General features: G+C 36.4%; 1 protein-coding gene across 1 annotated transcript; it reads left to right on the top strand.

The window, feature by feature from the left end:
• The first annotated feature begins 2,255 nt into the window (after positions 1–2,255).
• On the top strand, positions 2,256–4,022 carry LOC122308341 (GDP-fucose transporter 1-like). Its single transcript, XM_043121613.1, has one exon. It carries the CDS (start codon positions 2,799–2,801, stop codon positions 3,813–3,815), a length of 1,017 nt encoding a protein of 338 aa, XP_042977547.1. The 5' UTR covers positions 2,256–2,798; the 3' UTR covers positions 3,816–4,022.
• Positions 4,023–10,778: the final 6,756 nt, after the last annotated feature.

Raw genomic sequence — 10,778 nt, 5'->3', positions numbered from 1 at the left:
TTGATGCTATTCTTGAAGCATTAGAAAGATATCGTAAAGGGATATAACTTTGTCTCTAACAAGGATTTCCAAATTCGAACTCCTGAAGGGCATACGTGGCTGCCAAGATGAGTCCTAAAATTTAAGAAAGCGATTTTTTTGTGCGGAACTTAAGAGGACATTAGGGTTTCTTTCCTACCATATATAAATATATCATTAGCACAAAATAAAAAGGTAGAGAGGCACAAGAGGCAAATTTGAAGAGATGAGAAAATCACTTCCATGACCACCGTTCGTTTCAGTTTTCTCTGGATATTTTTATTGTCCAGTATATTTATAGGTAACTAAATTTTCAAGTAGGGTTAGGGATGAACTTATACATTAGATGATATTTTTAATTTATGTATTTGATCTTTAATTACTAAAACTCTTTTGTTTTATTATTCTCAATTCATCGTTGATATTTTCTTCTCCGAATAATCATAGAATTTATTTTGTTTGTGGACTCAGTCATGCTTTTTCTATTGAATGGATTAGTTCTTTGATTATATTTGGATCAATTATCTATCTATATTGATTTAATGTTTTACTGCAATATCGCTCCCTGAGTATATTGTCGTCGTTGGATTTTCTCAATAGGGATAGTAATTTATATATTTTAAAAGTTGTGAATGATTTTTTAAAGAGTTATATTTGATTTAATTTTGGTTTATAAATCTATACCTTCTGATTGGAAATTTCGAGAATTGAGTTCCCAATTGAGTTATCTAATGAATTAAGATAATTAAAATACCAGATTTGTGTCAGGGATTCTCGACACTCTACTATTCGTCAAATTTGAGTACTTTTTCGATTAATCACTTTACTTCATTTTAATTTACATTTAAAATTCATCTTTGTTCTCTATTAATCATTTCATATTTTTCTTTGTTCTCTAATGACAATACTTTGTGATAATTCTGTGGCCCTTTTTTTCTCTTGGAGCATTAGAAGCTCTTTACGTTCTAAGCATATTGATATAAAATATTTTTTATATGGGAGAAAGTAGTGGAATCTCATGATTTTGTGGTGTACATCCCCACAAAACTTATGTTGGCTGACCCACGAACTAAGGGTTTGGCTCTAAGGATGTTTTGAGAGCATGTGACAAATATGAGGTTGTTAAGAGTTTTTTATTTTATGAAATTAGTGGGAGATGTATTTTTATATTTATTGTTAGCATTTGGTTGCAACATTTCATTGTGCTTATATTTTGAGTTAATTATGGGATCTTTTGTGTTTTAAACTGAGACACTATGAATTAGTCTCATTGGGCTTCATTTGAAAATCTAGCAATTACCTTTGTGTTATATGTGTGTTGTACTTCCATATTATTTGTCTAGATATCGTGATTGTAGGTACTTGTTTTGTGTTGTATTTTATTCAACTTTTAAATTTCATCCCATCTCATCTCAACCTCTCTCTCTCACACACACATATAAATGGAGTTAGCCCATGAAAAAACCATTTTCTATCACAAAGGGAAGAGAGTAAAACTTTCCTCATCATACAAATGCCAGATTATTTAGGAATCCACTAAAGTGATGGCTAGCTCATTTTCTAACCATAGAGGAGGTATGTTTTCTTCTATTCAGTTTAGATATACTATGATAATAGACAAACAAGATTTTATTTTAAATATTTAACATTATCACAGGAATTTGTGTCTATTTCTCTTCCAATATAAAAAGATGAGGACATCAATGTTACTCCTTTTTTTTTTAAAAAAAACAAAGAAAGATAATCATTTTTTTTATTCTGTTTTGGTTGAGAGAGATTTAATTCTTACCTTATATTCTCAATGCTTTACAACTTTTATTCATTAGTTTGTAAAAAGGGAGATAAGCAAAAATGTATGGACTCTATAAAATTTAATATTAAGATCTACATTCCTAATGAAACTGAACAATAAATGTTATAAAATGTATTACATAAGAAACACTCTTAACCTTAGATTGGCATTTGATTGGGTATTTCTCTGTTAAATTTTGGCTAAAGAATTTAAAACTATTAAAATAATATTTTTTTATTTTATTTTATTCAACAATCATATTTTCGAAATTTAACTAACGTTGTTCTAAAACAAAATGAAATGAAAATAAACTCTATATCATTCCAATAGAACCATCAGTGTTCCAAAACAAAGAGCATTCAAACAAAAATATTGGAATGGAAACGAAGTCGTTTAACATCCAATTAGCCGACCGACTTCCCATGTTAACTACCTAATCAACGCCAAAGAATTTCTTCCAGCTGCTCCATTGGATGGGAATACAAAACCCTCTTCATCACCCCCGTCTCGCTGTCTGTCTCTCTCTCTCTCGCACGCACTTCACCCATTTCCTCTTGCAAAGCTTTTGTCTGTCTTTCACTTGAGCAATAGGTGTCTCAGATTCTCAATCTCTCACCAGTTTGTTCAAGATCGATTATCCTGTCTCTGTCGGTGATGTGTACCTCACCTCTCTCTTGGGTTTCATTTTCATGCTTTAATCTCTGATTTAGTTCTGTTGTTGCTGATCTTAATCTGAAAGGGTTGTGAAATTCAGCTGAATTTATCAGGTTTTTATCGTATGAATTTGCTCCCATTGTATCAGATCGTGTCTTGATTGTATTTACCCCACCTCTCAGATTTTGCTATGAACTGGTTTACAACTTCATTTACCTTCAATTTTGATTTATTTAGCTCTCTCAGAGTGCAATCTTGTTTTATGGCTCTTTAAATTGTTGAAGATCTTCTAGATTTAGCACTTAATTTGGTTCAGATTTTAGTCGAATTAATAATGTCTTCTATTCGATTCGATGCCACGAAGCAGTACTATGCCACGAGCAGTCTCGTACTTGGGTATGCGCTTTGTTCGAGCTTGCTTGCTGTGATAAACAAGTTTGCCATAACCAAATTCAACTATCCTGGCCTTTTGACTGCGTTGCAGTATCTAACTTCTGCTCTTGGAGTTTGGGTTTTAGGGAAACTAGGATTTCTACACCACGATCAATTTACATTTGAGATTGCCAAGAAGTTTTTACCCGCTGCTATGGTTTTCTATCTGGCAATCTTTACAAACACTAATCTTCTTCGTCACGCGAATGTTGATACATTTATAGTGTTTAGATCCTTGACACCCCTTTTGGTTGCTTTAGCAGATACAACATTTAGGAGACAGCCGTGCCCATCAAAGCTCACCTTTGTGTCTTTGTTGATCATATTGGGTGGAGCTGTTGGGTATGTGGCCACGGATTCGGCTTTTACTTTGACTGCATACTCATGGGCATTTGCTTATTTGGTGACAATTACTACTGAGATGGTTTATATCAAACATATGGTGACAAATCTTGGGTTGAACACTTGGGGTTTTGTGTTTTATAACAATTTGTTATCATTGATGATTGCTCCAGTGTTTTGGTTTCTTACCGGAGAGTATGTCGATGTGTTTGCCACATTGGGATCTAATTCTGGGAATTGGTTTGAACCCATTGCATTCTTTGCCGTATCATTGTCTTGCGTTTTTGGACTGGCCATCAGTTTCTTTGGGTTTGCTGCAAGGAAGGCAATCTCTGCTACAGCTTTTACAGTGACTGGTGTTGTTAATAAGTTTCTTACGGTTGCCATCAATGTGCTAATTTGGGATAAGCATGCCAGTCCTTTTGGTTTGCTATGCCTCCTCTTCACACTTGCCGGTGGAGTTCTTTATCAGCAGTCAGTTACTGGAGCTGGCGGTGCTCCAGCACAGCGTGAGTCAACAGCATTGAAGCAAACTGATTGTGAGAATGACGGTGATGATTTTCGAGATGAGAATTAGTAAAGGGCCTGTCTGGTAAACTTGCTTCTGTATGAGGATTTCTATGCTCTATGTTTCTTTTTCTTTTTTTCTTTTTTGTCCATTGAAGAAGAAGATAAGTAGGTGCTTGAAGTTTGATGTCAAGTATATTCTTTTTTCCATGATTTAAGAAACTCTCTGTATGAGATCAATTTATTATATATGGTCATTAGAATTGTACTTCTTTTAGCTTTCCGGGCATGTTTCAACAGGTACAAATGATTGTGATTTTTGTTATCTTTTACGATTATATGGTGCTTTCTTATTGATTTTATGGCGTAATGTTTGCATGTACTTCTTTCTTTCTACGTTCACCCTTCCCTCTTCTTGTGTTATTAAGCTTTTTATTTATTGAAAACAAAAGTCATGTTTTGCCCAACTGAACTGAGGACCTTTCATGCATGCACCTTGTCGTCAAATCACTCAAAGCAGCTGAGTAAGCTTGTTGATTGTGGAACTTTTGGTTGTTTCTTCTCTCTGTAAGGGAAACATCATTACATCAGATTATTCTCAGACGTAAAAAAATGTTCTGTTCCTGTTATAACGAATACCATGTAGTTATCTCCAAGAACATAATAGGGTAGTTCGAGTCTTTGCCTTCTATAATAAGGATGAAATCTTACTGTGTCACTGAGCAAATTGTCTGTAACGGCAAAGTGTTGGGAAATCTTGCTGTTTAATTTTAACCGTGAAGTGTTCAGTTCAGCTTATTGGTGATGCGTGAGAACTGAGACGAGTGGAAAACTAGTTTCCAAATTTATCTTCTTGCATGCCATTGCATAGTTTCTCTAGGGTGCTTTTACAAGTTTTTTCATAATTTCAGGGGTAATTGTTAAATTCAGTAGCTTGTGGAGTGATTAAAAGTTGGATGGTAGTTTGAGGGAATTCGTGTAACTGGCGAAGTTTGAGGGGTAAGTTCCAAAGGCAGCATGAGCTGCTTACCACGGCTTCATCATAAGGTTATTCAGGCTATAAACATAATCTGGGACAAAATTTCCTAGATTTTCCGTTACTATGACAAGTTATATTTCAAATAGGCAAGCTCGGGCACAGACATGATGGCGCAGGACACTTGCTACGTAACAGAATTATTTGCACAATTTTCTTTCGTCTCACTGGTTGAATCCCGTCTCAGGATCAAAACATGCACTTTATTAATTAATTAAAAACTCTCTTCAAATCGTACAGTTAGATCCTTGAATAGGCCCATCAAAGTGCCTGACTATAAAAACAATCAAAAGATGAACTAGGACTCAAATATGATAAAACACCTGGGAATTATCCCTTATTAAATCAACTTAAACTAGGACTCAATTATGATAAAATTGATATGGGAATTATCCCTTATTGAATAAACTTAAAATAACTATTGGCTAAGCCTGATTGATAACTACTACGTAACTCCATCAAATTATCCATTCAACGCCGTTGAGTCCTTCTTGCCCTTGGACTCCGTCAATTCTCTTCGCCTCCAAAAGAATCCGACTCCGATGAATGCCGAGATTGATAAAACTTGGTACAAATTAGGAGCAAGACGTTGAACTTCCTCTGATTTTAACCAGCAACAATCGGATAATGGTCTATTCTTCCACTTGACCAGAAATTTCTGATATCCACCGCGCCTTGTTGACACTACTTGATCATCTACAATATCTTCGATGGCCTCGTTGCAATTCTTGGGCAGCGTCACTGTTGTGGTTTCCTCCCCTGGCATGGAATCATCCCCTGAATAAGGAGTCAAATCCTCCACATTGAAAATGGGACTAAACTACATTTCCACTGGAAGTTAGAGTAGGTATGCTTTTGGACCCAAACGTCGCAGCACCTTGAAGGGTCCAGCTTGTCGGGAATGCAGCTTGGTCAGAGGTACTCATGGGAATCTCTCAGGCCAGATTTTAGTGAGAACAAAGCCTCCAGGATGGAACTCAACATGCCTACGTCGACTATCTACACGTTGGTTATATTTTTCATTGCTGCGGCTATGCGATCACGCGCTTCTTGATGGATTTCCTGTAAGTGCTTACAGAAATCAGTGGCTACTTCGCTAACTCTTGGAGGTAATAGCAGTAGGACAAGATCCAAAGGCGCTCTCGGCTTAAGCCCTGTGACTATTTCAAAAGGTGACCGACCCGTGCTGCGATTAACTGAATTATTAATAAGTGAATTCAGCATGTGGAAGGAGGAGATCCCAAGTGGCACCATGGTCTGTAACAAGCTAGAGCAGCAAGTTTCCTAGACTCCTGTTGACGGTCTCCATTTGTTCATCGGTCTGTGGGTGAAATGCACTAGAGAATTGAAACTTGATTCCCGTCTTGTGCCCATAGTGTTTTCCAGAAAAAACTAACAAATTTAACATCACGGTCGGATGTGATTGTTTTGGGTATGCCATGCAAACGCACCACTTCTGAAAAAATATAGCAGCTCTCGGTAAGACCTTAGTTCTTGATTCCTTTTGTGAAAATATTAAATGCCAAAAAACTTAAATTGGTGTAAAGAATAAATTTTATGATTTATATCTTTTAGCACTTCTCATGTGTAATTCAAACTACACTTCGATAAATAAATTCAAAGCATAACATATTTAATTAATTAAATAAAATATAGAATCCTGATTTAATCTTATGATCATTAATTCTGGTATACATGAAAGAAATTATCGGTTTTTATTTTTGGAAGATTTGGATAGTGAGCATTCACATCCGAGTGAACAGATTTTTCCTCAAATTTTAGCTTCCCTAAATTTTTTCCTCAATTTTGCTAATCTTTTCAAAACCTTCTACATCTTACTTCCTATTCTTTCTTTATTCTATTAAAATAATATTTCTTTATTTTTTCTACTCATTTATTTGTACATCTTTAACTACTTTTTTTTTTGCTTTCGGGGAAAGAGTGGAAGAAATTTTTTAACTTTTGTTTTTCATATTTTCGTAATTATTTAATTATTTGTTTACCCATATTTTCAATTTTTCATCTATAACGATTTTTTTAAATTACTTATCTTTCTAAAGGATAATATTTTTTAAAATTAGTACTTTTGTAACAATAATATTTAAAAAATCATACTTTCACAAATGGTTAAAAGAAATTTTGATCATCTCTATGGTGACATTTGTTTTTTCAAATTTCAATTATAACAAATATGAGTATGAGAGAAACTATATATGATTGGAAGAAGAATTTGTTTTATGGATTAGAATAAAATATTTATAAAAATGATTTAGTGATGATTTAGAGAGCTATTGTTCAAATCCTAAACCCTTTCCTTAAAATAGGCAATCGGATGGATATAGATTTTTGTCAAAAAGTTAAAATCTTTTACTAAAGTTTAGAGAATTCGATGGTATAGTCATTTAGATATTCTGAGATGAGTTAAAATGAAAGTTAAAAATTAAATAATGAGTAAGATTTGACACTTTGAATATAAAAAATGATTTGACACTAGGACACCAATCACGAGTCACCACCCTTTGCAAACGAGCATCAAGCAATGATTGAGGATCCAACGATGACTCTGAATAAAAAGAAAGGAAATGACTCTACATAAGGTGGTCACCGCCGATTGAATTTTTTATATTTATTATTTATTTAATAGTTAAGAGTATTTTTTTAATAAATTTATAATTTCTATTTTCTTAAATATTTAATAAATTTAAAAAATATTAAAATAAAAAATAAATAAAAGACAAAAAACTTTTACCTTTTTGGTCACTCTTGCGGTCGCCTCCCACTAGCACCACTCAAAAGAATTATAATTCTGTATGGTAAAATACTATTCTCACATAAATTTCTTATCGAAAGTTTTTACCAAATTGTATTTTATTTTTTTAAATAGGTTTTTACTTCATGATTAGGAAATTGTTTTTAAATAAATTTGTGATTTTTTTTTTATTTTTAAAAAATATTTAGATAGTTTTAAAAAATATATATATATTTTTTTTTTATAGAAAAAAGGAAACAAATGATGTTGTTCGGTGAGGATTATAGAATCCTATGTGGGCATAGCACTTCCCATTGTGTATACTTCCTAGTCAATGCGCTGGCCCAGTCGACAGCTATGGCCACCGCATCAGTTTTTGAAACTGAGGTTGTCATTAGATTAAACCAAAGATTGAATACAAGAGGGGATAGCATCCACAGTCACGATGCTATTACTAATGCTTAGAGCATCTTTACACAACACGTGAGCTAAGTTGTTACAAGTTCTTCTAGTGTGCCTGGCAGACCAGTTGGTGAAGGAATTCAGAGTGATCTTGGTGTCTCTGATTATAATTCCTGTGTATACGTCTGTTTCAGATGGGGACATCAGGCCATTTACCACTTGTAGAGAGTCTGCTTCTTTTATCACTTCTTGCCACCCGAGTGTTTTGAGGAACATAGAAGCTTGATATGCTGCAAAGGCTTCAGCTAGAAGAGGTTTTGGGAAAAGACTATGGCTCATTCTTAAAGTAGCAAGCACCTTCCCTTCCCAGTCATGTATTACTGCCCTTACTCCCACCTTGCAGTTGAGTTTTTCAATTCCAGCATCCCAATTAAGCTTCAATTTCCCTTGTGGAGGGGCTTCCCATTGAGCCTTAGCATTTGAGTGAGTGGAAACTGCCTGAGCTGGCTGCTGAGATTGGTGAAGATCTACAGTGAGTGACTTGACAGCTTGAGTGATAGAGTTGGGATGTGAGAACTGATTATTGAAGACCAGGTCATTTCTTCTTTTCCAAATAAACCATGCAGTAAGAGCAAATTCTTAGCATATCTTCATCTTCAAGGGACTCGAGTAGGGATTCCAATAGAGCTTTGAAAGACTGGAAAAAGAGGTTGGTTTTTTGTATCTTTTTCCCACATTGACTCCAAACATCTTGGGCAGAGGGGCACTCCCATAAAGCGTGCTCAATAGTTTCAGGTTGGAGTTTGCATATGGGGTAGACATCTTCTTTAGTGACCTTCCTCTGGTAGAGATTGGTTTTGGTAGGGATGGCATTTAAGCATGCTCTCCACAGGAAGGTCTTGTTTGCAGGTGGAGTCTTAAGGTGCCAAATCTTTGTCCAGGGCAACTCTTCACTTGGTCCATCTAAGGATTGTCCCTTCCTTTGGTTCTCCATCTCTATTCTAAGGTGGTATGCTGACTTGACTGTAAAGGAGCCTGTGGTGGTGCATCTCCAGATCATCCTATCTGGTGTAGGGTAAGGACTAAGAGGAATCCTTTTGAGGATATCAACTTCTGCCCTGTTGAAAATGGCTTCTACTAATGGAAGATTCCATTGGTGGGAGGTCTTGTCGATGAGGATGGCAACCTTTGAGTCAGTTGAGAGGAACCTGATGGTGCTCTGAGGTTGGTAGGATGTCTTCTATGGAAACCATTTATCATTCCATATTTCCACTGACTCTCCATCTCCCACACGCCAGATTAATCCTTCCTTCAGTAAGGGTCTTGCTGAGGTGAAGCTTTGCCATAGGAAAGAGGAGTTGTGTCTAGTTTTTACAGAGAGAAAGGAGCTATGTTTGAAGTACTTCTCTTTTAGAACCTTGGCAGCAAGGGAATTAGGGGTAGTTGTAACTCTCCAACCTTGTTTTGCTAGGAGGGCACAATTGAAGTTCTCAAAGTCCCTAAGACCCAGCCCTCCTAAGGTCTTTGATTTAGACATTTGGCTCCATGGTACCCAGTGTATCTTGTGTTCTTGAGCTTTTTGTCCCCACCAGAAGGACCTCACTAGCTTGTTTAATTCCATAAGAAGCTGTTTGGGTAACTTGAAGATCCCCATGTTGTACGTTGGGATTGCTTGGATGACTGCCTTGATGAGGGTTTCCTTGCCTGCCTGAGAAAGCAACTTTGTTTTCCAGCTACTTAGTCTTGCTTGAACTCTATCCAGTATGCCCTTGAAAGACTGAGATCTGGATCTTCCTACAAGGGCTAGCAAGCCCAAGTATTTCTCATATGAGTTGGTCCCTCGGATCCCTGCAATGCTTGTTACTATCTCTCTGGTGTGTTCTCTGGTATTAGAGCTGAAGAAAATTGAGGTCTTGTCCTTGTTCAGTCTCTGTCCTGATGCTTTTTCATAGGAGTCCAGTAGAGAGTAGAGTTGACTCCATTCAATGGAGTTTGCTTTACAAAAAAGGAAGGAGTCATCTGCAAAGAAAAGGTGGTTAATGTGTAGGTGGTGTTTCCTGATAGGCAGACTTGTGATCAGCTTGTTGTGTTCAGCTTGGTTCAAGAGACAACTGAGAGCTTCAGTGCATAAAATGAAAAGGTAGGGGGAGAGGGGATCCCCTTGCCTTATGCCTCGGGAGGGCCAGAAGAAAGGTTGTGCCTCTCCATTGATGATGAGGGAGTAGGACACTGATGACACACACTTCATGATAAGACCAATCCAAGTTGCATAAAACTCCATCTTCTTCATGACAGCTTCCAAGAAGATCCATTCTATCCTATCATAGGCCTTGCTCATGTCTAGTTTTAAAGCCATGAAACCCTCTCTACCTTTCAATCTTGCTTTCATGGTGTGTAGAGATTCATAAGCCACAATGATGTTATCCGTGATGAGCCTTCCAGGCACAAAGGCAGTTTGAGTAGGGGCGATGATGCTTGGTAAAACTGTTTTCAGCCTATTTGCCAAGGTCTTTGCAATAATCTTGTAAAAGACATTGCATAGGCTAATTGGTCTAAAATCTGTGACTGTAGATGGGTTTAGCTTCTTTGGGATGAGAGCTATGAAGGTTTCATTGACTTTTTTTTCCCACACTCCTCCATTTAAGACCTCTAGAGTTGCCTTACAGACACTAGTGTTCACTGTCTCCCAGTATTTTTGGAAAAATAAAGGCAGGGAACCCATTAACCCTAGGGGATCCGAGAGGATTCATGCTGAAGATGGCCTCCTTGATTTCCAATTCAGTGAATTCAGCTGAGAGTTTTAAGTTCATGTATTCTGTAACTGATTGCTTCATGTGGGAAATGCA

Source organism: Carya illinoinensis, chromosome 4 (genome assembly GCF_018687715.1).
Source record: "Carya illinoinensis cultivar Pawnee chromosome 4, C.illinoinensisPawnee_v1, whole genome shotgun sequence".
Taxonomy (NCBI): domain Eukaryota; kingdom Viridiplantae; phylum Streptophyta; class Magnoliopsida; order Fagales; family Juglandaceae; genus Carya; species Carya illinoinensis.
The sequence above is the reverse complement of the archived record's forward strand: the minus strand, read 5'-3'. Positions and strand labels throughout refer to the sequence as shown.